General features: G+C 42.9%; 1 protein-coding gene across 1 annotated transcript; it reads right to left on the bottom strand.

Annotated features, from left to right (window-relative positions):
• On the bottom strand, window positions 1–24,208 carry LOC309371468 (calcium-activated chloride channel regulator 1-like; the record flags this gene model as incomplete). The annotated part of the gene is made up of 14 exons (XM_081914147.1): window positions 1–1,386; window positions 4,977–5,216; window positions 6,491–6,655; window positions 7,569–7,839; window positions 8,836–9,060; window positions 10,275–10,381; window positions 11,610–11,787; window positions 13,366–13,590; window positions 15,337–15,558; window positions 16,797–16,965; window positions 18,520–18,631; window positions 19,521–19,671; window positions 21,919–22,059; window positions 24,056–24,208. 14 exons carry the CDS (start codon window positions 24,206–24,208, stop codon window positions 887–889), a joined length of 2,859 nt encoding a protein of 952 aa, XP_081770273.1. The 3' UTR covers window positions 1–886.
• Window positions 24,209–26,832: the final 2,624 nt, after the last annotated feature.

Raw genomic sequence — 26,832 nt, 5'->3', positions numbered from 1 at the left:
TTTGAGTCAAGTGTGAATTTATTTAGGGGGGAGGTTTATGAGCCTGAACACACAAAATGACAAGGATATTTTAGTCTGGCATAGAATCAATCAAGATAGAAATTCTCTAAGCATTAATATGAAAAACAATTGCAAATCCATATAAAAACAATTACAAATCCATATAAAAAATTCCTCTGAATCTCCAGACTTCCCCCCACCCCCTCTAGGGGTCCCAATGTCAACGTTTACACCTGCATATGAGACTTTTATCAAGATTTTTTAAATCCATCTGAATTGTCCGTAGTCATAGTCACCTTACAAGTAAGATCAAAACCCTGCAAATGTTTTCATCTGCTTGCAGTGGTCTCCCAAGTTAATTATATTTCCCCCATTCTTTTTTAAAGTTCTTGTCCTCTTGAGCTTTCCAGTTAAGTTTTGCCAGAGTCCATTATAAAAATAATTATGAACTGTTGCACAAACAGTCCGAAGATCTTATAAAACAGTGCAAAATACTAAGGATTTTTAAGTATTTGTGGCCTCTTTTGATGAGGCAGAAACTGTTAGACTTGCCTTTTAATTGTATAAATATATTTGGGGGGCGGGGTATTGTGTTTGCTGTAAGTCATTTTTATGTGTAAAGAGGCTAATAAATACTACTACCAGTGTTTTCTTCTTCTGGGGGGTACTATTTGCTTCAGTGAATCTACTCTGAGTAAAACAGAGCACTCTCCTCTGAATACAACCCAGTATAATTTACAACTTATCCACTTTCCTTCATCTGAATTGTAACAATACGTCAATATGATATAACTATACTGTCCATTTATTTCCTTTGTGTTGGCAATATATGACGTATTGTGAAATGTTGTTGAAGAAGTGGCTATTTTTTTATATAAAAAAGAGCTTAAGGAGCAACAGTAGTACTGGTAGTCGTCGTCACATAATTTCCATATTTCCGCTTACGTAGAATGCAAACTGCTATTCCTACAACAGCCAAAAAAATAATTACAGAAATGCATGCAATTATCACAATTATAATTGTGGATTTGTCAACTGGGCCAGGATGTTTGTCACCTGGACTAGACAGAATAATGGAATTGTCAGCTGGAGTAGGGGCAATGGTGATTGGACGAGTAGGAGCGCTTGGCCATGCTGGAAGGAACACGACTGCTCTGGCTATATTAGATATTTCTCCGACGTTGTCGCTCCCATCAATGCAACGAATGGCAAAGTAGATGGAGGTGCCATTCTCTTTTGTGAAGTTTACCGGCTTGTAGTGAAAGGATTGCTTGACCCCAGCAACTTCTGTCATCAGGCCAGCAGTGTCCACGGGAGTCGCACTATCAAAAGTTGCATTGGTTAACTCCGAGGGTCTTTCACCCATCTTTATTTCATATCTTTCAGCTGCAAAATAAAGGACCCACAACAGGCACGCGTTAGATATACATGAATCAAGGAAACAGTGACAAGCCTATCTTTCAGTGCATAACTTCCTGTCCTCCAGGAACCCTAAGGATATTGCACACCAGCCCATTGCATTGTTGTGTGTTGCAGAAGACTTTGGGAATTAAAGAACACACAAGATCTGCAGTCATGGATTAAAAATAACAATGCCCAAATTTGCTTTCTGTGCATTTCAAACTTCCTGCCTTCAGGGAACTCTTAGCACATTGGCTTTGAATGCACACCCACCACTACATCTTTGCCTGCTTCAAAGGACTCTGGAGAATGTTCCAGAACATACTGTTAGTTTACATGGGCTGCTGCTTAGGCTTGTCGAAGTTCACCATAATTCCTTGCCAATGCAAAAACATGGCCTATGTTACATAACCCAACAGGGTACCTATTTCAGACCCTCCAAGCGTCCCTATTTTCCAGAGACAGTCCCTGATTTGCAGACGCCATCCCAGTTTCTGATCTGATCCCTCCTGGAATGTCCCACTTTTCCTTAAAGGTAAAGGTAAAGAGACCCCTGACCATTAGGTCCAGTCGCGGGTGACTCTGGGGTTGTGGCACTCATCTCACTTTATTGGCTGAGGGAGCTGGCGTCCAGCTTCTGGGTCATGTGGCCAGCATTACTAAGCCGCTTGTAGCAAACCAGAGCAGCGCACGGAAATGCCGTTTACCTTCCCACTGGAGCGCTACCTATTTATCTACTTGTAATCTGATGTGCTTTTGAACTGCTAGGTTGGCAGGAGCAGGGACTTAGCAACGGGAGCTCACCCCGTTGAGGGGATTCGAATCGCCAACCTTCTGATCGGCAAGTCCTAGGCTCTGTGGTTTAACCCACAGCGCCACCCACGTCCCCACTTTTCCTTATGATTTCCCTATTTTTACTGGTGAAACATTGGAGGTATGGAGTTTGGAAAGTTTTTTAATGTTTAATGTTTTATTATGTTTTTATATACAGTGGTACCTTGAGTTACAAATGCCTCAGGTTACAAATGCTTCAGGTTACAAACTCTGCTAACCTGGAAGAGTTACCTTGAGTTGAGAACTTTGCCCCAGGATGAGAACAGAAATCGTGTGCCAGCTGCGCAGTGGCAGCAAGAGGCCACATTAGCGAAAGCACGCCTCTAGTTAAGAACAGTTTCAGGTTAAGAACGGGCCTCCGGAATGAATTAAGTTCGTAACTAGAGGCACCACTGTATGTTGGAAGCCGCACAGAGTGTCTGGGACAACCCAGTCCGATGTGAAGGGTATAAATAGTAAAATTATCATTATGGAATAGGATGTCCCTATTTTCAGCGGAGAAATGTTGGAGGGTATGCTATTCCACAGAATAAAACCTTACACTACTCATCTGCCTTGCCCGGGGGGTGGGGAGGGACGATGGCAAAACACATACATGATTTAAAATAAGAACAAAATACAGATTTAAAAATTGAAGCAACAATGTCGGAAACAGGCAGCCCTCCTCCCACCGAACAACAACAGCAGAAGGCCAAAAATATCAATTAGAAAAAATAAAAATTGAGTGTGGCTGGGGACATTGAAGGGCTAATGGAGCTGTCCAAGGGAGACCCTGATGTACAGTATTGCATGCCTATGAAGTTAGTGTAACTAAAACTGTTGTTTGGCTCCATAGGCGCCGACTCCATGGGGCCTGAGGGGGCCCGAGCCCCCTCAAAAATTCGTTTAAGAAAATTATTACCGTAAATTTCGCTCTGTGCGTGTTATTGAGCGAATGTGTGGTCCCTGGAGCTGACTCGCCGGAGCGCAGGGGCAAAAATAGGCAAAAATCAGGCAAAAATAAGATCGGGCAGTCGGGCGGAGGGAAGGCAGAAGCTGCTGCTTTCTTGCATTCTGCCTCAGGGTCTTACTGCCCACCCACTTCTGTTGCTGCGGTTGCTCAAACTCAACAAAGAGCAGGGAATCCCCTGCCCTCCTGGCAAGCAGAGGGTTAAGGAAAGGATCGAGTCCTTCCTTCTAATTCTTTCCTAGTCACACTGCGTGCAGGCTCCAGGTGGGGGAGAGAGAGAGAGAGGGCTGGCTTGGGGGGGGGACTTTTGCCTTCCTTTCCTCCCCCCCACCCCGTTAAACTCCTCGTCTGCATTCTTAGCCAGCTGCTTCTCCGCAAACCCCTCTTGTGCTTCTTGTCCCTTCTGTGTTTTTCCTTCCCTCCCCATTTAAAACGTGGTGACAAAGCACGGATCCACATGGATCCTCAGGATTTTTGCATTGGGTCACCCCAAATTCACCATCAGATCACATTACATGTCCATGGCTACAGTCCGTACCAAAAAAATCATGCACCCACTGTTGCCTGGGGCTGCAATGGTGCAAAAACGTGGTTACAAAGCATGGATCCACAGGATCTTTGCACTGGGTCACCCCAAATTCACCATCAGATCACATAGCATGTTCATGGCTACATCTTGCACCAAAAAAATCACGCACCCACTGTTGCCTAGGGTCACAGTGGTGCAAAAACGTGGTTACAAAGCACGGATCCACATGGATCCTCAGGATTTTTGCATTGGGTCACCCCAAATTCACCATCAGATCACATAGCATGTCCATGGCTACATCTTGCACCAAAAAAATCACGCACCCACTGTTGCCTAGGGTCACAGTGGTGCAAAAACGTGGTTACAAAGCATGGATCCACATGGATCCTCAGGATTTTTGCATTGGGCTACTCCAAACTCACTGTCAGATATTAAAAATCTTTATAAAATAGAGAATTAAATACATACAGAATGTTAAATTTTCAGTTTCAAAATATTAGTACTAGTTTAGTACTGTATTTCTATATTACTATAGTACTGTATTAGTTATTTTCAAATACTTAAATATTTTTAGGGTGTAAGACCCAATTAAAGCCCGTTATTTACATACAGTATTACAGTATTTACATACAGTATTAGGCATACTGTATTAACTTTATTAACTGTATTAAAGCATTAACTTTGAGATATTATTTTTATTTAATGAACCCTCAGCCTTATTCAAAGTAAGCTTAAATTAGCTATTTCACTTATTAATCAAAGTGCTATTACTGTGCGACAGCAATATTTTATGTTTTATTCTTTTAATGATAGTTTAGGATTTATTTAAATATCATTTCAGTCTTTTCAGAGCTATATATTCACTGCTCTGTAATAGTCTATAAGCATAATTGTTACTGTAAATTAAATTAGCTTTTTACGAAAATACCGTGCGTGTTTATGTTTTGTTTCTTTTTTCAAAGCCAAAAAGTGTTTCAGGCTTGTCGAGTTTCCCGGAGTGTGGAGTTATAGAGAGTCGAGTTTTCGGGGTTCTAATGTTGATCATATGACTCTAAAATACTTTTAAAAAACTTTAAAACTCACTAATTTTCATCTAAAATTTAGAAAACTTCCCGGGGCAGGACCCCGGTATGGGCCCCCCCCAATATTTTTTATAAGTCGGCGCCCCTGTTTGGCTCTCCACCCCCCAACCAGGTTAGTACGAAATTTAAATATTTCTCAAAGAGTCCTTACTGAAAGATTAAAGCAGAACCCCACATTTACCTGTCCCCACATCATAGTCATCGCCAGGAGCTGTCCAGGAGAGAAGAAATCCGCCATCACCAGTTTGCTGTACCTCAAGGTCGGTGATTTTACAAGGTGGAAGAACATCATGACTACCTCCAGGAGAAATTCCTGATACTACAAAAGTACCACCGGATACAATTCTGGTGACATTTCCCAGATCTCCTTCAGTTTCGCTCACATTAGCTTCAGGTTTGGGGGGGTTCATTGTTATATTACCTACAAAAGAGGGGAGAAAGATATGTCAGATGGGGTACATTATGGCTGATAGGCAGATTCTATCCAGGTATTCAGGTAACCCATGACTTATTCTAATTATTGCCAGCACACTGTGATGTCTCCCTCTTCCCCCACACCCCGCCTGTTTCTCACCATACCCAAATCTGCTCCAGATGCAGACAGATTTAGGTGGAGAAGAACGTTGTCCTGCACAAGGAGAAATCTTTGTGAGGGGGAACATTTTGCTTAGCACTTTGTCGATATTACCACGCCACATGTTAGATTTTTGTTTGTTGCTGAGTATAGTAACAGGCTGAGAATAAAGAACAAACAATAAAAATGGGCAAATACTTGTTGTGTGTGTGTCCCCACCTCCAGATAAATTTAAGACGTTAAAATCACTTTATTGTACACCACCTTCTCAATATGGATCCACCTCCATTCCTACACTGAGCTGCTTCCCCTACGCTGAAGCTGCTGTATGCAGAAAAATACCACAGTTATGTGGGTAAACAGATCACGTGCCTCTTTCCCACCCACACGTAGCATCAATGCATTACATATGTGGATCCAGCTATACATCTGCAAATAAAGCATTTTAAATGTGAAGTGTAATATACAAATGTGCCACTAGATGGCAACAATGAGCTACACCAAATTGAATGCATTTTCCAAAACTTTTTCTTTTTAAAAGCATTTTCACAGCGGTTTTTTATATGTGTGTAGATTCCACCATGGTTGCCTAGAGTTGCTATGGGGAAAATAAAGCCATTTGATCTAGACCAGGCATGTGCCACCACACTCCTCCTCTCTCCAATGACAGTGGGTAAATCACAGTTTTTTATATACTGGGAGGAGATCGCAGTCTCTTGGGAGTTGGACGTGCCTGATCTAGACTTTGGGCTGGCAAATAATAAAAACAGATGGGACTCTAAAATGCCGAAAGAAGGATACCAGAGTCATATTTTAAAGCCTTGTAAGAATTAGGGAGCTGTTTCATTGGTTCAATGACACATTCGATTAGCACATCCAGAATATTATAGGATAGAAGAATATGGGCACATATATGTACCCATGCATCAGAAATGTGTGCTCAAGTGTTCAGATCTACATAAAGAGGGGAATAGCAGTGTTCAGATCTCAAGTGTTCAGATCTACATTAAGAGGGGAATAGCAGAAATACACTTATGTTACTCCCAAGACTTCCAATTTCACATTTTGAGAATCACAGGCTAACATACCACCAGTAAAGCTATGTCATAACCCAGGCTTACCATTTTCTTCGTAACCTGGTACATAGAGAGCTTGACTCTGTCTACGGGACCGTTTAAGAACCTTGTCTTTTCCTTCAACACGCACTTTTAGGTTGTGTCTGCCATTTCCTTTGAGTGATGTGAAATACCTGGAGTAGATCCCGTCGTTCTTGATAAGATCAGCACCTGAATACACAGATATAAAAATGTAAGATTCCAAAGCTCACCTCTCACTGCTGGTCATTAAAAAAACAAAACCCTACATAACCTATGTGGGAGGTGTTCGTTTCGCAATGTGTGTGGCTGTTTTAATGGAAACAGCTGAATATTTGATTCTGATCTCTGTAATATAGGATCATAAGGGACCAGTGTTTTAATATTTGTGCCTCACAGGCCAACACAAGTTGTAACCAACACAACACAACACACCAGCATTATTGTAGCTTGCCGTATGCCTGACAAGCTCCATTTTTGGCAGTGCCAAGCAGTTAACAAAATCAGGACACTTATCAAACTTAAAGACTCCCTTTCCCCATATGAACTAACCCAGATCCAGAGACCATCATCTGGTTCCTTTCCCTGTGTGTGATTTCTGAGGGAAGTTGGGAGGCTGGCAAAGAGTGAGTGGACCTTCTCTGTAGTAGCTCACAGTTATGTAATGCTCTCCCAGGAAGGACCCCTTGCCACTAATCTTGCTATCGTTTCAGCACCAGACAAAGATGTTTTTGTTTTCCCAAACATTAGTAGGTCTCCATACTATCCAACATTTGACAGATAGCTTTTGCATGGCTTGATGAAACTAGGGAGCCCAGATCGAGATCTTGATATATAACGGTTCCAGTTCACATATGCAGATAAGGCAAATCACATGCTACAGGAAAAGCCAAATACATACACTGGTATTGGTTGCAATGTATGTACTCTATCGGAAAAGAATGAATGAATTTGCCACTGCGAAAGATGAACAGCCAAGATCAGCTTTTGAATCCACTATGTCAGCTTAGATGATGCTAGATTTGGTGAGTTAATATTCTGCTTCAGGGGAAAAATAAATAAATCCAGAATGCATACTGCCAATGACATTTCGAAATAAACGTACCTGAACCATTGTCAAAAAGCTCCACCTCTTCAGGTGTTCCAATCTCTGGTTCAACTGTGGCTATGACTTTTGCACCGATAACAGGTAAGAATCCTTGGCTGACTTCTGCATAAATAACCACCGGACTAGGAAACTTATTGGTATCGCTATTCATAAAGGACTTCACAATCACCGGGGGCACATTGACAGATGCTGCTCTAGTTGTGATTGTTATCGATATGACCTGAGCGTTTGAATATGTATTCTGAATTGAGTAAATCCAATCTCCTGTCTGAAATATAGAAGAATATTGCATATCTAAGTAACGTTTGTGAATACAGTTCCATTCCTTTGGTTATTGTTGTGCTTTGATAAAGATGGATGTCATTTTCTACAAAATATATATCTACAAGTGCAGAAGCTACTAGCAGCAGTGTCAAGCTGGACATATAATGGACGTCAGTAGCGTAGCGTGGGTTGTCAGCACCCGGGGCAAGGCAAGTAATTTGCGCCCCCTAACCCGGTAGGGGCAGAGAGCTGCGAGTGTGAGCAGATGTTGCGCCCGGTGCGGCCGGCCCCCCCTGCACCCCCCACGCTACGCCACTGATGGACGTTTACTCCTTCCATGGTGAGCGGCAGTTGCGGCCCACTGCGGTGCCTCCTCAGCCCCGCAGAGTCTCGCCATCTTTCCACAGCCATTGCCGCTCCCTCCTGGCCACAACAGAGCATCACGGGCACCACCAGCCCTCAGTTTGAATCGGCCAATCTGCGGCAGCCTGGGCGGCAGGGCTTGGAGAGAGGACCTGAGGGACACAGTCTTCCCTCAGGTCTGCTCCCCAGGCATAAAAGTAGGTCGGGGCTGCCCTAAGTGGTGCAGTCAGGCAGAACAACAAAGGCCTCAGACTTCGCATGGTATAACGGACTGCCTAATAGTATAGATATAACATAAGATTCCTGCATTGCAGGGGGCTGGACTAGTTTATGCTTGCGGTCCCTCCCAACTCTACAATCCTACAGTTCAATGATACTATGATTATTCTGTGAGATTCTGCCCTGTAAGGGATAAAGTAATAAACTGGTCAGTTGCACAGAAACTATCATTTCAGACAAGCAACTGAATGTTAAATGTTGTAAGGATTAGTAGTGAATGGCTCTTAAATAATTTGCTGTAGTGACGCAACCCTTCACTAACACAGCTACAGTCATTTCTCCCTTTTCAAAAAGGAATAGGCATATTCCTAGTCATGGATCGACGCATAGAGAAGTTTGAGAAGAGCTCAGCTTTTACCTCTGCGGTTCCATCAATCTTGAGGCGAGCTGTTCGGACGTTGGTGTTATCAACTGCAAAGTCTTTTTCAGTGTACTCTCTTCCTTTGGGATCTGTGAGCAGAATTTCTGGTGGGGATGTGCCCCACGTCACCACGAAGAAAGTGTCATTCCCCACTGTTTTATCAATGGTTACAATACCATTCAGCTGGTCTTGGGAACCGACGCTTTGCCCTCTACTTTCAAGCTGTTGGTGAGGGGAGGGGAGAGAAATAAGTATACAGTATCTGAAAAGTTTTATAAATTGAAAACATATGGTTTATTTCCTTTCATAAGATGTAAAGAAATGAGTGGTGGTACATGGTTTAGAAGGTGCCTTCACAGTGGTTAGTTCTGCTGGACAAGTAATATGCAATACTCAGACTTTAATAAAAATGCTGGTACAGTCATGACATGTTATGTCTTGGCCCATACAGATATTGGTTTGTCCAGTGATGATAAATTTACTTTCTATCAATATTTCAATGTTAAAAAAATGGAGGAAGGCAGATAAGCAGCTGTGTTGAAACAGGTGGAAACAATTGTACCTCTACCTCAATAGCCTTGGAAATGGCCAGCCAATATTTGGACAATGCTAGATGAGGCAACTCAAATCTCCAGTTTCCACATTTTGGCAATGGGTAGCTGGGCTGGAACCATGGTGCTGGGTTGTTGTTTTTAAAGAAACACTTTTGTCATATACTATTTTCCTAATGAAGGGAATGGGTGGCGCTGTGGGTTAAGCCACAGAGCCTAGGACTTGCCGATCAGAAGGTTGGCGGTTCGAATCCCCGTGACGGGGTGAGCTCCCATTGCTCGGTCCCTGCTCTTGCCAACCCAGCAGTTTGAAAGCACGTCAAAGTGCAAGTAGATAAATAGGTACTGCTCCGGCGGGAAGGTAAACGGTGTTTCCGTGCGCTGCTCTGGTTCGCCAGAAGCAGCTTAGTCATGCTGGCCACATGACCCGGAAGCTGTACGCCAGCTCCCTCGGCCAATAAACCGAGATGAGCGCCGCAACTCCAGAGTTGGTCACGACTGGACTTAATGGTCAAGGGTCCCTTTACCTTTACCTTATTTTCCTAATGAAACCTATTCTCCACTTGTTATTTGTCCAGGCAAATAAAAATGAATTATATTACACATTCATTTGAACTCAGATTCGTACATTGTGAAATGTTTCAGCTCTGCCGAAATCCATTTTGGCCGTTTGCCCTGCTCTTTTAATTCTTTTAATACCTGTTCCTCCCCCTGTTCAATAATAGAAAAATGTGGGCTGTAGAATTGATTTCACTCTGTGTTGACTTTAATTCTTGTATGGTGCCTACTAATTTTAAGCAAATAATAATAGTGATAGTGATGATGATGATGATGATGATGATGATGATAGACTGCTGCATGCACTCAAATCTTTGCAGTTCAAACCTGAATAGATTGTTGACTGATATCTCCACTTCCTGAAGAAATTCCACTGAAAGCATCGATGAGGCCGTTGGAATCCAAATTGTCAGTGGCAGAAAATTTTGAACCTCCTGAAATGTGGTTGAAATAATAATAATTAGAAGAATTTTTCAGGTGGAATAAAATGTGATTAGCTTTTGTATGATACCTTGTAGTGGCCACTACACAGTGCAGGGTAAGGGATGGTGAAAATTTCATTGAACGATCACTGATTCTTGCACTAGGGCTTTTTATTTCATAGAATGCCACCCCCCAAGGTGTTTGTGTTTTGTGGTCATAGGCAGCAACTGGAATGGCTAAGGAAAATTTAGCCCACTTAATTCAGCGGAAGGAAGGAAACTCTAGATTTTTTTATTGCCCTTGTATCTCACCACCTCACCTAACCTAACACACAATCCCCTTCCAATTTTATCCTCACAACAAGTCTACTGAAAGACAGTGCAAAGTCACTCAGTGAACTTTTGTGGCTGAACCTCAGTCTCCCCATTTTCAGTAGGCGTTCTATCCTCACAAATGTCGTAATGGCAGAATACCACATTTATTCAAATCTAATGCTCACTTTCTGGGGCCAAATCACGTTGCGAAAAATGAAGGTACACATTAGATTCGACGGCACATTTACATTCGCCAGCAAATTCATTTTTTTGTTTGTTTCAAGGTTCTGAAAGTTGAGGTGTGCGTTAGATTTGGTGACGTACATGTATAAGACTTGAATAAATACGGCAATAGGACTTGGGATTGTTAAGGATGATGGTTTAATTTCCTGAAATAGTCATATTTACTCATGTTAAATTTCTGTGTGTTTTTAACATGGGTTTTTCCTTTGGCAGTAGCTCTCTCATGTGATTGGCTGACTGTGAGTCACATGTGAGAGGTGTTCCATTGTGTTGTGACTGTTATTCAAGTACAGTGGAACCTCGGATGCCAAACACCTTGGAACTCATACATTTCGGCTCCCGAATGATCAAAAACAGGAAGTGAGTGTTCAGTTTTTGAACGATTTTTTTGGAAGCTGAACGTTCAGCACAGCTTCTATGGCTTCCGATTGAGTTCAGGAAGCTCCTGCAGCCGAAACGGATTAAATTTGAGAACCAAGGTACGACTGTAACTGTTGTTTTTAACTGCTTTTCTGTCTTCTCTCTCTGTGTGTGAGGGGAATTGCTGCTGAGAGAGGCTTCTCTGAATACTGCTGCGGACAGTGTGTGTCTGAAGTGAAACAAACTTTTTGCAAGACACCTGCTGGCACTAAGTAGCACAGAAGACTCCTGTAAGACTCTGACATTTCATTCAATCACTTACCCGTCATGTCTGCCAATCTTTCTAGTTCTTCTGCAGCACTTGGTCCCAAAGCAATGGTGTGAATTATAGACCCACTATTTTGTACTTCTTCGAAACAAGAGGTTATAGCAGTATCTTCCCCATCTGTCAAGAGCACAATTTCACAGCCTTTTGTATTTGAATACTTTTGTAAAAAGACCTGTATGGAAAAAAAGGATTGAAAAATTAACAGCAATTAGTAATGTAGAAGGGCACAGACATAACTGCTACAAAGCTCTGCAAGTATGTTGTACAGTTGCTGCTCTGTGACATATGTGTGAATTAATTTCGTACCTCTATAGGAAGTGGACTGCGGTGAGATAAGTGCCATATATGTTACTGTTAAGGGAGAAACAGCATTTGCTACTTCACTAATTCACTACTTTCAAAGGGTAGAAAATATGTGCAAATTGCGTTGCTCACTCCTCTCTCTAGCTGCTGTTCCACAACAACTGACATAGCATTCCCCTAAAATCCATGCCTAGGAACAGAAGACCTCACAGTTTCTCTTTTTTATATTCTTAAATTTCAATCTCTGCAGTTATGCAGCAATTTCAGAATTTTATTTTTAAAAATCCTCATGAAAATTATTCAGCATTTTAGTGCAAATTTCTCCTAATAAACATGTTTTTTATATGCAGTTTTCACTCAAGTGCATATTTTTGCAAGCAGTTTCTCCTAATATAATGCATCTTGATTATAGATTTTTCCCCATGTGATTATGCATCTTGATTGTAGGTTTTCCAATAATAGATTCCATTTTATGCAAACTTGTACATAATATGTTCATTTTTGTAAACATTGGTGAGCTGGAAAACTAAAGCAATTCATTTTGGATTGAAAACTAATAAATTGAAAACTAATTGAAAACGAATAAAAATTATTATCAAAAAAAGAGAGAGGAAAACTTAAAGCACCAAATTTGGAAAATTTTGAATTTCGAAGGGCAGTATGTTTGGGTTGTCAAATTGCTTAGGAAAGTGATAAACTCGACTTTAAATGCAAGCTGAACAAATTCCCCCTCCCTATCCCCATGCTTGGAGAAACCAGCTTTAGCACTCTCTTTGGCCTCAATATGGAAAGGGAGAGAAAGCATATAGCTTCCGCTGCAGGGAATTCACAGTGATGCACTATAGCTCCTTCACAGTTTAGGACAAGTTTATCAGGCTGCCCAGTCCCTAAGATCATTGCTAAGTCAAGCAGGAAGAAGAAGAAGAGGAGGAGGAGTTTGGACTTGATATCCCACCTTTCACCCCCCTTAAGGAGTCTCAAAGCAGCTAACAATCTCCTTTCCCTTCCTCCCCCACAACAAACACTCTGTGAGGTGAGTGAGGCTGAGAGACTTCAGAGAAGCGTGACTAGCCCAAGGTCACCCAGCAGCTGCATGTGGAGGAGCGGGGATGTGAACCTGGTTCCCCAGATTACGAGTCCACCGCTCTTAACCACTACACCACGCTGTCTCTTTTGGCTCCACCCAAGCTATAAACCTGAGCTTTCAGGTGAGTAAGAATCCAGAACTGGTTGAACACCACCTACCCAGGCAGCAAACCACCTACTAACAGCACCTCTATCTTGTCTGCACTGAATTCCAGTTTTCTTGGCTTTTATGAGACCTGATATGCCCCCTAGAACACAACTATTATATGCAGCAACCCTGCCTTCTTTTAGATCTAGCTACTCAACTAAACAGAAGCATAGGAATAAAATAATCTAGATTTTTTTTCTTCTTCTCCTTCACCTGAAATCCTGACTGCACGCCGGAACATATGTTGGTTCCTCCACCAGCTGAGGTAGGAAGATAGTCTGCAAGTGTTTGCCGCATGCTGTTGCTGCTGATCTGTTTCAAGCCAGTCAGAACTGATGCTCTGTTGTTGAACGTGACTATCCCAACCCAGGACCCCCCTTCAATAATCTGCAGGATGAATATTTCTGCAGCTTGTTTCATCCGACCAATGCGATTGCTCTGCATGTGAAGAATAATAATAATTAAAAAACAAACAGCATTCACAGATTTGCCAGTGCATTCTGAGAAGCAAATAAAAAATTTCCCTGAAGCTTTATTTGTAAGTATAGTGATCGGCAAAACATTCGTGAATATAGACAAATCCATAATGTTTCAGAGTATCCAAATAACTTCATCCATGTTGTGATTCAGGGCGTAATCCATCTGGGAATTTTTCTGAAATGGATGGGAGGTGCACAACAGCAGCTTTCATTTAAATGGGGCTTGTCCCGTGAATTGTGCTCTGGAAGAATATTTCTCCTATAATATTTTTGTGGCTGCTAAACACATTTCCATATGTTATCTATGGAAATACCAATTCAGTTAACAGAATCTCGTTTCTATTTGCTTAGCAGTTGTTTGGTTAGTTAGATGGTATTTACCCTGACTTTCAGTCAAATGATTCTCATGTCTCTTGAAACCACTTCAGGGATTATCACCAGAACATTGGTAGCTGCTGAAGCTTCCTGTCCTATTGAGAATCCAAAAAGACCTGATTGATCTCTTTAGATATCTCAACCGAATGCTTGCAGTTGGATTTCCCCCTTCCTCCTTCCATGCTTAATCCATTCTGTCTCTCCCCTACCCAGTGTTTTCCATCTCCCATAATCCATCACTTGCTCTGGGTTCCCTGCACCAGCACAGAATGTGACTGAGGTTGCCCTCTGGCACACAACGGCCACATTGCCCTTCCCTGCAGCTCATCTCCTGTATGGATTTGTTACCGCAGCTGGATAAATATCCAAATAAACTTATATAATCAGGTAGACCAAGTGTGATGAATGTTTGCTGAACTACAAATCCCACGGTCACTGGCCATGCTTGCTGGGACTAACCGGAGTTGTAGTTCAGCAGTATGTGGAAGGCTGAAGGTTCCCTACAACTGAGAAACAACAAAATTGAGCCTCACTGTTCCTATTAAAGGTACCCCTGCCCATACGGGCCAGTCGTGTCCGACTCTAGGGTTGTGCGCCCATCTCACTTAAGAGGCCGGGGGCCAGCGCTGTCCGGAGACACTTCTGGGTCACGTGGTCAGCGTGATGAAGCTGCTCTGGCGAGCCTGCACCAGTGCAGAACACGGAAACGCCGTTTACCTTCCCGCTATAAAGCGGTACCTATTTATCTACTTGCACTTAAGGGTGCTTTCGAACTGTTAGGTGGGCAGGAGCTGGGACTGAAAGACGGGAGCTCACCCCGCCGCGGGGATTCGAACCACCGACCATACGATCGGCAAGTCCTAGGCACTAAGGTTTTACCCACAGCGCCACCCACGTCCCCAGTGTTCTTACTATAGAGTGTCATTTACTACAGAAATGTCAATGCTGTAATGATATTTATAATAATGATTTTATTTTTTTATACCCTGCCCATCTGGGTGGGTTTCCGCAGCAACTCTGGGTGGTTTACAGCACATTAAAAAATGTAAAACATCAGACATTAACATTTCACAATACAGGGCTGCCTAAAGACTAAAAGTCAGATAGTTGTTTATCTTCTTGACACCTGACAGGAGGATGTTCCACAGGGAGGGCGCCACCACCAAGAAGGCCCTCTGCCTGGTCCCCTGTAACCTCACTTCTTGCAGTGAACTACCAGAAGGCCCTTGGAGCTAGACCTCAGTGTCCATTTGCTTTCGCTATAGACATGAATACCATAATTTTTGAACTGTCTCAAAATAGATCTTCTGAACATGGAAAGAAGACTTACCGCATCCATGCTTCCAGAAACATCAAGCACTAGACACAAAACTCTCTCCTGTTTTTTCAGCAAGGAGACAGTGGGATCAGGTGGGGGAACCGTTATTGGAGATGAACTGGCAAAGTCGGGAGAGTCCATAATTACTTCCCAGGTGCTCCTGTAGTTGCACATTTTATTCTGCAAATTTGTTGCTTTAATATTATGGTTGCTTTTGTTACAGAACTGAGTAACCTAAATAAAAGATAGGAAGGACAGGTCAAGATCACAGCCTCATTAGCAATTTCTACTTCATGGGAGCTGTTCCTTATGAAGAGGTGCTGCAAAGATGGACATTCATTGGTACAGAGACAAAAAAAGGCTACAGGGTGTTCAGCAGATTTTTAGTTCTAGACGTCTGTTGCCCTTAACCTCACAAAAATGCAATGAGAAGAGTTTCCAAAGAGTCTGTTCTAGTTTACTTATTGACATAGCTGTCAACTTCCCCCCCTTTTTAAGGGAAATTCCCTTATTCTGAATAGGATTCCTCGCAAGAAAAGGGGACGTTGGCAGCTATGCTTATTGACCTCCCAGGGCTTGAACAGACATTCACTTCTCATGTCACAAGTTAATGTCTGTGGCGATCACACAGGGTCCCCGGACATTTCACCGTCTATTGATCCCTGTGCCACCACTTTATTTCTCGCTGCCACCACCCAGGCCCTACCTGGTACAATACTGAGTCCAGTCAGGGTTAAATTGGAACATAAACTTCTGTTTATTTATTGCAGTTTAACAAGTGTGTGGTTTCATAAACGGTTTCGGTCAATTACAATCATGGGGTGCCTATCCAGACCTATAACTTCCACTACCTGCTCTCACTCACTAAACCACCTCTCAGATATTTACTTGTCTTCCTAGCTCCTAACTGTTCCTGACTCAGCTTATTTCACTACGCTACCCACAGACTCTATCCCAATTCACTCCCACTCCAACCAACCACCCAACTCCCAACGATCTCCTCCCTTCGCCCCTCCCAGAGCTGGTTTTATAGTCCCTCTGACTCCACCCCCTGGGTTCTGATTGGGTAACTATTGGGTAACTGGTAACTATTTCACCTCCAGCACTCTCATATGTTAACGTCACAATGTCCATACATCACTACAAGGGGGAGTCTCAGTGCTCATGTGGCTGAAATAGCAACGGCACAACACAAGAGGGAGGTATAAGATAACACAAGAAATCCCTGGTGTATGCAGGAGTAGAAGAAATCCTGGGAAAACCTCAAAAGTTTAAAAAGTCAAAAGGGGTGTGTCTCTGTGTGCCTCGTTCTGCTGTGAACTGGGCTCCTGCAGGTGGAGGAAGAACGCAGTCCATTCCCCCCTTAAACACGGAGGTTGAGGTTGCCTACCTCCTTAGCAAAAAAAAATCTTGTGTTTTTGAAGGCAGACACCGGAGAAGAATAGATCCCGACTGAGATTTGTCGTACTTACCGAAGGGAGACTTTGCAAATACATTATAGAAGCTGCAGTATCTTGGCGCCTGCTTGGGAAAAATACGCATCCGTGTTCAAACAGCTGAGTTTGGGGATCAATTTTGCAACGTCTGTATTGGTCGCCACCAAGTGGGAATATGTATTGACCGGTGAAATCCGTCGAGCACCTAATCAATATAATAGAAACAAACAATGGCCAGTCAGTTTAAAAGTCGAGAAATACGCAATTACGTGCTGGCATAGTTGCATGCTGTGTTGTTGTTGTCCATGCCACAGTTGCTAAAACACCCACCAGCACTCCCAGAAGATCGGACTGTAGAATTCTAAGTAATGTGGATATAATACAGTTTGATTAAGAGCTTATCCACTTTTGAGTGGCGTGGCACAGGTAAAAGTGATGATGAGCCCTCAGTCATATAGGTTGCTTCCAGACAAGCATTTTATGTCACAAATATATGGGTCTGCAAACAGGGATTTTTGTGCCATTTTAAGGCAGTCTTCTTCCTGTGGCGATAATGTGAACCTCTGGACTAATAACAATTTTAATATATATTTTTAAAGTGACCTAATTTACACAGAATAGTCAATTCGGGGGAAAGGTCTCTTTTTTCCTAAATGACTATTGTGTGCTCCTGCGTTGCTGCTATGCGATATAAATTAAAATAACAATAAGAATAGAAAGAATAATGACAACGACGATGATGCAGCAGCAACAACAACAACTGGATTTGGCTGGGGAAATGATTAAGACTGACTAGGGCCCCACATATCTGGAATTTCCCAGACATAGCCAGGATTTGTCTGTCGAAAATGGCATGTGGGCAGAATTTTCAGCAAGCGGCTAAAATGTCCGGAAAAACCCAGGTGTATGGCAAGCCCATATTGGAAGTGTTGATTTTTTGGTGATTTCCCTCAAACTTTGCCGCCCCCCCCCCTAAAAAGAAAAATGCTCAACAACCTTTGTGTCCGGAGTTTCACTTTTTGAAATATGGCAATCCTAAGACTTACCTATTGCAAACAGTTGCAACCAGACTGTCTAGGGGTGTTGATTAGGTTTTCCCTATGCCTGAGCTAACTGCTATTGTCCCGAAGGACTCCTTGATATGAACAATGGGAAGAAGGCTTAATGGAGTAACAAGGGGTCTCTCGACACCCTACCTAGGCCTTCTCATGGGATGCATGAGTGCTTGGAAGATTGCAGCTGATAAGGAGATGGGCAAGGAAAAGTAGGTAGTGGGCAACATGACAGTGACCTACAGAGATGGCCGTGTGGCACATCTAGAGCAGGTGTACATTCGGGGGAGCAAAACCCGATTCTTCATCTTGCCCGATATGCTGAAAAATGCTCCAATGCTGAGAAGTACGGAGAACGAAAACCAGGGCTCTGGGGCTGGAAGGAGCAAAGCTGCTATCCTGAAAGCCAGAGGAAGAGGGCATGGCATGGGGCGTGACAACATTTCCCAGAAGTGGCGGTAACTTAGGACGCAGCCTTTTCTCAATGAATTGAAAACTCTTGTTGCAGAATGTGGTGGTGATGGGCTTTTGTGTTATTCAATAAACGTGTTTCTTACAAAATGGGGGTGGTGGTGAAAAAGATACTCATTGGGTGTGCTGTCCGCCAAGACATTGCAGCATTTTCCCCTAATGAAAAGTCTCTTCTGTATATCATCAAATTACAGGCTAATCCAGTCTAGCAATAACTGGGCGGTATGGGGTGGTACCTTGTGGCTTCAGGCAAGTTGTCTCCGCCAGTAGCATAGAAAGGTGCATCATTGTTATACTCATCAAAGACACCCCATCGGAGATGAGCCCACTCATGAACAAAGACCCTACCTGTGGAAGACAATGACAAAGCTCAATGTGACATGCTTTTTTGGGGCGGGGGGAAGAAACATATAATGTACAACACACACACACACACAAGCAATTAAAAAACTATGAAAGGGATAGGCAACTTTTTGATCTGATTCAAAAGTCCCTCCTTCCCTCCCATCAACGTCTATAAGGCTTCAGTTCAGTCACGGTGCAAGCCAGCAGTGGTGTTGTGGTTAAGAGCGGTGGACTTATAATCTGGTGAACAGGGTTCGCTTCCCCACTCCTCCACATTCAGCTGCTGGGTGACCTCGGGCTAGTCATTCTTCTCTGAAGTCTCTCAGCCTCACTCACCTCACAGAGTGTTTTTTGTGGGGGAGAAAGGGAAAGGAGATTGTTAGCCGCTTTGAGACTCCTTAAGAGGAGTGAAAGGTGGGATATCAAGTACAAACTCTTCTTCTTTTTCTTCTCCTTCTTCTGACAACATCTTGTAGCACAGCCTCATGACCTTGTCATGGACTCTCACCTTGAGTTTCTGACTCAAACCATTGACTTGACCTCTTGATGGAATATTGCTGGGCTTCACCTGTGAGCCTCGAGCTCTCACAGCACAGGGTAATATTGGATATGGTCGTTTTAAAGCCAATTTATTAATGGCTTCAGGTTGAGGTGATGAGGTGGTACGATGGAATGGGAGCATGTTCAACTAGCTTCAAGAAAGGAGACGTTGTGACTAGAATATGTTCTGATGAATCTGACATGGAAATATTGCTAATCTGTTACAGACAAATTAGGAGGCTTTCGAGTAAGTAAGCAACTACATTTAAGGAGTTAATGGAATTCCCGAGAAAGCATTATCTTTTGAAACCTTGACTCACATTTTAATAATAATGATAAAAACAGGTACTACCTCGAGGACCATAAGCATTATACAAATTGCCGTTGGTCAAGAAGTTAGGAGTAAAATGAATGTATCGCCCTGGTTCCCCACATCCGCCATATTGCAAGGTGTAGGGATCGTCTCCATATTTGGGGAAAGATTCTGCCACTATGACATCGGCCTGAAATAAAACAGAACATGGCTAAAAGATCACAGAGAAAAGAAACAACCAATACTGTTGATATTAATCTTATACGGTGATTAATCTTATACGGTGATTTTGATTCTGAACAGAAATACAGTACAGTGGTTCCTCTGGTTACGAACTTAACCTGAAACCGTTCTTAACCTGAGATACCACTTTAGCTAATGGGGCCTCCTGTTGCTGCTGCGCGATTTCTGTTCTCATCCTGAGGTAAAGTTCTTAACCAGAGGTACTACTTCCAGGTTAGAGGGGTCTGTAACCTGAAGTGTTTGTAACCTGAGATCCCACTGTACACAGATTTGGGCCCAAGGCTTACAATGCACATTTAAAAGAAGTTATAGCCTAATAGTGTATTCTCTTAAAAGAGCTGAGATCATCTTTTGAATAAGTACCTGTGCAATTTGTGAAGTGTGTAGCCTAATACTATGCAGGTGGATGTAGAAAGAAGTCTTGATATTCAGTTAGGCTTACACTCAGTAAAGAGCACATCCGACTGCAGGGTTACTGTCAGTGAATGTATACATAATCACAATGATAGGCTGTCCAGATCTCCAGACTGTCAATATTTTGTGAAAGAGATTCAAATGATCTGTATAAGTGAAGTGGGTTGAAGTGCTCTGTCACCCTAGCACAATAAATCAGTTTGTTTTGAAACGGCCTTTTGCAGTTAGGAAATGTGTTGAGAAACAAGGAGTGGACCAATGATCAACAGGAAGATGTATAATATCCTGCATAGAAATCAAGATGAACGTTCGTATAACCCATGGGTAGGCAAACTAAGGCCCAGGATCCGGCCCAATCGCCTTCTAAATCTGGCCCGTGGACAATCAACGTCTGAGGGACAGTGGACCGGCCCCCTGCTGAAAAAGTTTGCTGACCCCTTTCAGAAAAAAAATGCTCAATAAGCACTTAATGTTCTCTAACCTCTGCATAAGGAGCCCTTATAACTTAAGAGCAAGCAGGATGATACCAAAAGCATAACTTTGGGAGCCAAAGAACTATAGGCTAAAACAAAAGTATCTCAGAGAGGTACTGTATATATGTGTTTATATGCTAATGCTAGAAGTATCCCAGCCAAGATGGGCAAGCTGGAGTGCTTGTTTTTAGAGGATAGTGTTGATGGAGTGGGCATAACGGATGTCAGGTAGAATGGAGAGAGACAGTGGGACACAGTTATATCTGGATACTAACATATGAAAGCCAGGCAAGAGCATCCTGGATGTGCTGTTGCTCTGTACATCAAAGAAGTCACTGAGTCCAGCAAGCTAGGTTAAGAGTGGATGAAGCCTTGTACTAATCTCCAAAATAGATGGACCTTTACAAGGATCCATCACTTGGGTTAAAGGAATCCACATTTGATGCCTACGATACAAGCATATTATGATCATATTATGCCTCATAAATCTTCACAACAGCCATGTGAGGGAGGCTATGCCGAGAACTCGTGACTGATTGACGTTCGAAAGTGAGCAAACACAATGAGGAGTTTAAAGAATGAAAAATGCTCAGGATCACCAAAAGGCTTGTTATTTTGCTGACCTGTGAAATGGCAAATGCTCCAAGTACTTTTCGTAGTCCGTGACAGCATATGTGATAACAAATTTGTTAATAATAATAATAATAATAATAAATTTTATTTATACCCCACCCTCCCCAACCGAGACCAGGCTCAGGACGGCTAACACCAAATATATAAAATACATTAAAAACACAAAATCAAGCGATTCGTTTAAAATACAATTCAAATCACATTTAAAATCAAAATAAAATTAAGTGGGAACCCACAAATCATAACCGTAGGGGTAAGGAATTAAAATTTCACCAGGCCCGGCCACTCATGCTAGTATTTAAGATTTCTCAAAATATATTTTCCAGTTCCTTATTGCATGCATTCCTTTGAGGGTAAAGGGGGATCCTGTTTTGGGAGTGCACCGGGGTCCCCAACCCTTTTAATCTAGCCTTGACCATTATCACATCTGTAAGAACAATATATTTTATACAGCCCAATTCCCCTAGACTTACCTTATCATAGGTTTGTGCGGTTACTTTCTGATATCCATGTTCAATCAAAAGTAAACTCAGTTGCATTCAGAAGTGATGGCATAGTTTTATTCTGTATTTATTTTTTCCTCCAATCTTTCCATTTGCCCCCAATCTTTTCTTTTTTTAAAAAAAAAAATACTACAAGTACATTTGCAATTTAAAGTATTCCCCTGGACTTACCTTGTCATAGGTTTCTGTAGTTACTCTCTGATACTCTGCTTTGTCTTTCCATGTTGAAGGAATGACAAGTTTTACAGCCTTGAAGTAAAATCTTTGTTGTGTAGCACTGAAGAGATATGTTGACGCCTCTTTGACCATGTCCTAACAAGGAAAGGAAAGGAAAGGAAAGACCTCTGTCTGTCAGTGACTAGTATCTGCATTTGGTTTTATGAAATGTGCCCTTTGGTCTTTTCTGCCATCTTTCTTTCCCTAAATCCCTTTCTCCAAGGGTAGGCAAACTAAGGCCCGGGGGCTGGATCCAGCCCAATCACCTTCTAAATCTGGCCCGCCGACGGTCCGGGAATCAGCGTGTTTTTACATGATTAGAATGTGTCCTTTTATTTAAAACGCATCTCTGGGTTATTTGTGGGGCCTGCCTGGTGTTTTTACATGAGTATAATGTGTGCTTTTATTTAAAATGCATCTCTGGGTTATTTATGGGGCATAGAAATTCGTTCTTTTTTTCCTCCTTCAAAATATAGTCCGGCCCCCCATAAGGTCTGAGGGACAGTGGACCAGCCCCCTGCTGAAAAAGTTTGCTAACCCCTGGGCTAGTAGATGCATTGCACATTCCTGCATCGGGCACATTTTTTGTGTGGATACTCCTGTGTCATTAACTGCAGCCTGACATTTAAGGATTTTAGCATGCAAAACTACACCTGGGACTCAGCTACACAGCTGCAAATAAAACGTTTTAAGTGTGTTTCAAGTGCAATATACAATGTGACACTAGATGGCGAAGGTGAGCCTTATGGAAAATTCAATGTATTTTTTTTTTAAAAAAAAGTTGGTTTGTGGTTTTTTCCAAAAGCATTTTCAGAATAGTTTTTATTTGTGTGTAGATTCCACCCAGATATGAGGGGGAAAGTTCTGCAAAAAGTTGTACCTGACAAACTTCTGGGTAAATTACCTCCTGTTAAAGACATTTTTGTTTTTGTTGTTCAAAATGGTAGCCATTTTGTCAAGTGATGGTGGAGGGAAGGGCTGTACTTGATAGTGGCATCCCACTTCTGGAATTATCTCCAGAAATTTGGTGCTTCACAGAGCTCTGATTAGTTTAAACCTACAATTCTAGATAATTTGAAAGATTTCCAACTGCTGAACCAATTTGCCATGTGGTGTTTAAACCTTTTGGCAAAAACCAAAACTTTTGCGCCTTTTCTTAATCAATTTTGTTTTTTTCTTGCACTACCAATCGATTAAAAGATTTCAAAAGTCTTCTCACGGGGTTTGAGACAATAAAATTGTATAACCAGCACACATAAGTTCTGACAATGACCATTTCACATGGGGGTTCCGTTCCCAGCCCCCAAGTGTCAGCGGAGTTACTTTTGTAAAAATCTACACGCAACTTATTATTTATTTATTATTAACTGATGGGGAACAAGTAGCTCTGCGAATGGGAAAGGTAAAGCTGGGGGAATTCACTTTAAATGTGCGTTGGCTGTGCTTTAAATGCACGGTGTCAAAACTTGAGCCACATTCACCTCCAAGTACATGGCAGTGTTCTGGCACACAAACAAAACCACACAGAGGAAGGCATGTGGTCCTTCAGGAAGTCCGTTGCTGTTTCAAAATCTATCTCTCCCTTTCCCTCTATTTTCAGGGTGTGAGCACCAATGCATGTATAGAGCAGGGGTGCCAATTTGAATAAAATAGGGGGGGCAGATAAGCCCTGCCCCACATAATCAATCACAATATGCAGCACACAAACATCATTTCAATGGCAATGCTTATCAACTTGGGGGGGGGTGTACCTGGCCCCTTCAAATATTTTACTGGGGGAGTTGAAGACACCTTGTCCCCTAGGAGTTGGCTCCTACGTCACAGAGCCAAAATGGTGGCACCAGTTCACAAGAGGGAAGGATCAGAAGGTTTGGAGTCACTGTAAGTTTTGCAGATTTTTAAAATATATATTTTTAATGCGCCTGTGGGGGAAGACAGCCTGTTTTCCTGCAGCTGCCATATATGTCTGAGCCTTGTTGCGGGGAAACCTACACTCGTAAAACGCACAGTGCATTTTCGCAGCCTATCACAGTCGCTGAGGGGTAAGATGCTAATCAAACATGTTCACAACTACAGTATTTAGCCGTCTCACCTTTATGCGTTCAACAAGTTTGTCATCTTCAGGTATCCTAGGATTGATGGCAATGACCAGGTCTTCAAACCCACCGTTGTCGAGTTTTACCATGGTACCTGCCACCCAATGCAGTACTTGCAATGCCAGCAGAAGCTGACAATTCATCATCATCTCTGCTTGCGCCTCTTAGTCCAGCCTCATGGAGAGAAATATAGAAGGGTTATTTAGACAAGTGCTTTGAAAGAGAGAGGCAGAGAGAGGCAGAAAAGCCCTTTTTCGACAGGACAAAGAGTGCTGCAAATCAACCCAACCCCACATTTCCTTGTGCTATTCATCACAAATACCGTTAAGTTCTCATTCAATAATATAAGGCACGGCTACTCACTTTAGAGACTCAGAACACGAGGCTGCTGGCTAACACACAACTTCACAGGGAAATGAAAGTAACCGCATTACAAGAGAATGGGTGGAGTGCTCCAACGGGCAACGGGAAACTGATGTTTAACTCTGTCATTGCCATCTCCTTAGAATAAAATCCGTTATTTGCTGACTGATGTAAAGCTCCAGAATGTATTTTGTAGAGTTAAGCTTTCACCTCTATTTGTAGCACATTGTATTTTATTTTATTGCTATGGCTAGTGGCTGGTGCAAAAAAAGATTATTCTGATTCTACCGTTGCTGTCTCTGAGCAGGGAGATACTCCAGGGGCCCTTCCAGGTTTGGTTTCCTTCAGCTGTAGGTCAGTTGAGAATGTGGTGTCTTTAGGACATATTAGTTTTATTTACGCATGGATACAACCTGAGCACAGGATGTAGGGGCTCACAGCATTAACACCCCAATAGATCTTTCTTCCCTTTTGGTTTTCAGGGGAGCCCTAAACTCCAGTACAGTGCAAAATGTGTATTTGTGTCTCTAGCTTCCTACCTGCTTCCAGCTCAGCCACCCACAGCTCTGGCCAGTCTCCTTCCTATCAGCTAGGTCAGGGGTCAGCAAACTTTTTCAGGAGGGGGCCCGGTCCACTGTCCCTTAGACCTTGTGGAGGGCTGGACCTACCCTCTCGTGAAAGCACCCCTCCTCCTGAAAGGAGCCCCCTCTGCTGCCACTCACGCTGCAGCTGCCAATGTTGCCTCGTCTTTGGCAGCAGCAGCGGCGTCCTCTGCCTCGGCCAGGGGTCCGCGGGGCACAAAGCCCATGATGCTGGCCTGGGCAGCGGAGGCAGCCTCCCCGCCACCTCCTGCCGCTCAACTCTTGGCCATACGTGGCCACCTCAGCGGGAAGGAAGGGGTGTTGCCCAGAGACGTCTACGGCTTTGGATTGGCTGCAGGAGCTTCCTGTCAGACTTGCGTTCGACCGAGCGACTCTTCCGGTCGAGTCCTCAGAAGTGATTAACAACCTGAGCCTTTGATGAGGCTCCGAGCACGTTCCCCCATTACGCAGAGTATCCAGAACACAGGGAAGGAGCCGAGATAGTATGAGCTACATTGCAAAGAGTGTTTTATTTCCAACTACGCAGACAGAAAAGAAATATACGTGCTCTCTCTGTGAAAGCAGAGAACCAACTGGGAAACAAAGGAACAGGAAACCAGTAAACATCACATCCGTCTCCCGTCTTCCTGCAGCCAATCTGAAGCCATACCAGCATCATGGAAATCAGTCCCCGCACAGCGAGTCCTGCATGCTGTGCCAGTTTAGTTCAGGGACTGATCGAGCGGGCGGCAGGGTCCGCAAGGTTCGCGGGCTGGATTAACGAGCCCAGTGAGCCACATCCAGCCCCTGGGTCTTAGTTTGCCGACCCCAGAGCTAGGTGGGTGGAAAAAGCCCACCCATTTGTTCTATGGCACAAAGCAACTTCTTTAGCTATGCTAATTGTGGTGCTTAACTAGCTAGCCAAAGTCCTTGCGGGCTCTGATACATTCTATCCCCACAGATACAGGATTCTTTCCAAAATGGAAAGGAATTAAGGGCATCACCCAGATTGATCCCCCCAGCTCACAACATTACATAGCTTCTGTCATATGCTGAAGGCACACTTTATTATGTATGGTTTGCATAATTTGTCTTAAGTAAATGTTAATTAAATACAAACTTTGGGGCTCTTTTTTTCTTAGCAAAATCACCTATTACATCTTCATACTTCATTTTACACAGATTACATCTTCAAATTTCAATTATTATTTTTTTGGAAAAGCTCATTCTCAGTTGAGAATACTGCGAGTGAATACAGTTGTTTCCATCTCATGGCTGGCTTAAGATAGTTCTTTATATGTTTCAGTTTTGAAAAAGAGATCTCCCCTTCACGACTTGCTCCAAAAATGGCAAAATGCATTCTAAAAGCAATGTTGACACTTGGAAAACTTGTCTGTTATTTGTGCGATGATAATTCTAGCCATCGATTTCCTGTCTTGTGCATACATGAGAACAACAGAAATCCACCTGTGAGCTAGCCACAAGGAAACTAAACCTTTCTGAATACGCCACTGGCATATTCAAACCTGGCGTATGCCACTCGCTGTCTGGTAGGATAGACTGCAGAATTTGTCACTGGCCCTCAAAGCTGAGTCAGCATTACCGATGTCAACATCATCAACAAAAGCAGGTGATTTGCATAGTAGAGTCCCCTTGCAGGAGCATAGGGAGATGCCTTATGCCAAGTCAGATCATCTAGCTCAGTATTTCTACTCTGACTGACAGCGGTGTTCTAAGGTTTCAGTCAGGGAAATTTCCAATGCAACCTGCAGATGCTGGAGATTGAACCGGAGGCCTTTCACATACAGTGGTACCTCAGGTTAAGTACT

This window comes from Podarcis melisellensis (genome assembly GCF_964234715.1).
Source record: "Podarcis melisellensis genome assembly, chromosome: 6".
In the NCBI taxonomy this organism is placed as follows: domain Eukaryota; kingdom Metazoa; phylum Chordata; class Lepidosauria; order Squamata; family Lacertidae; genus Podarcis; species Podarcis melisellensis.
Note: the sequence above shows the minus strand (reverse complement) of the source record. Positions and strands in the feature narration are given on the sequence as shown.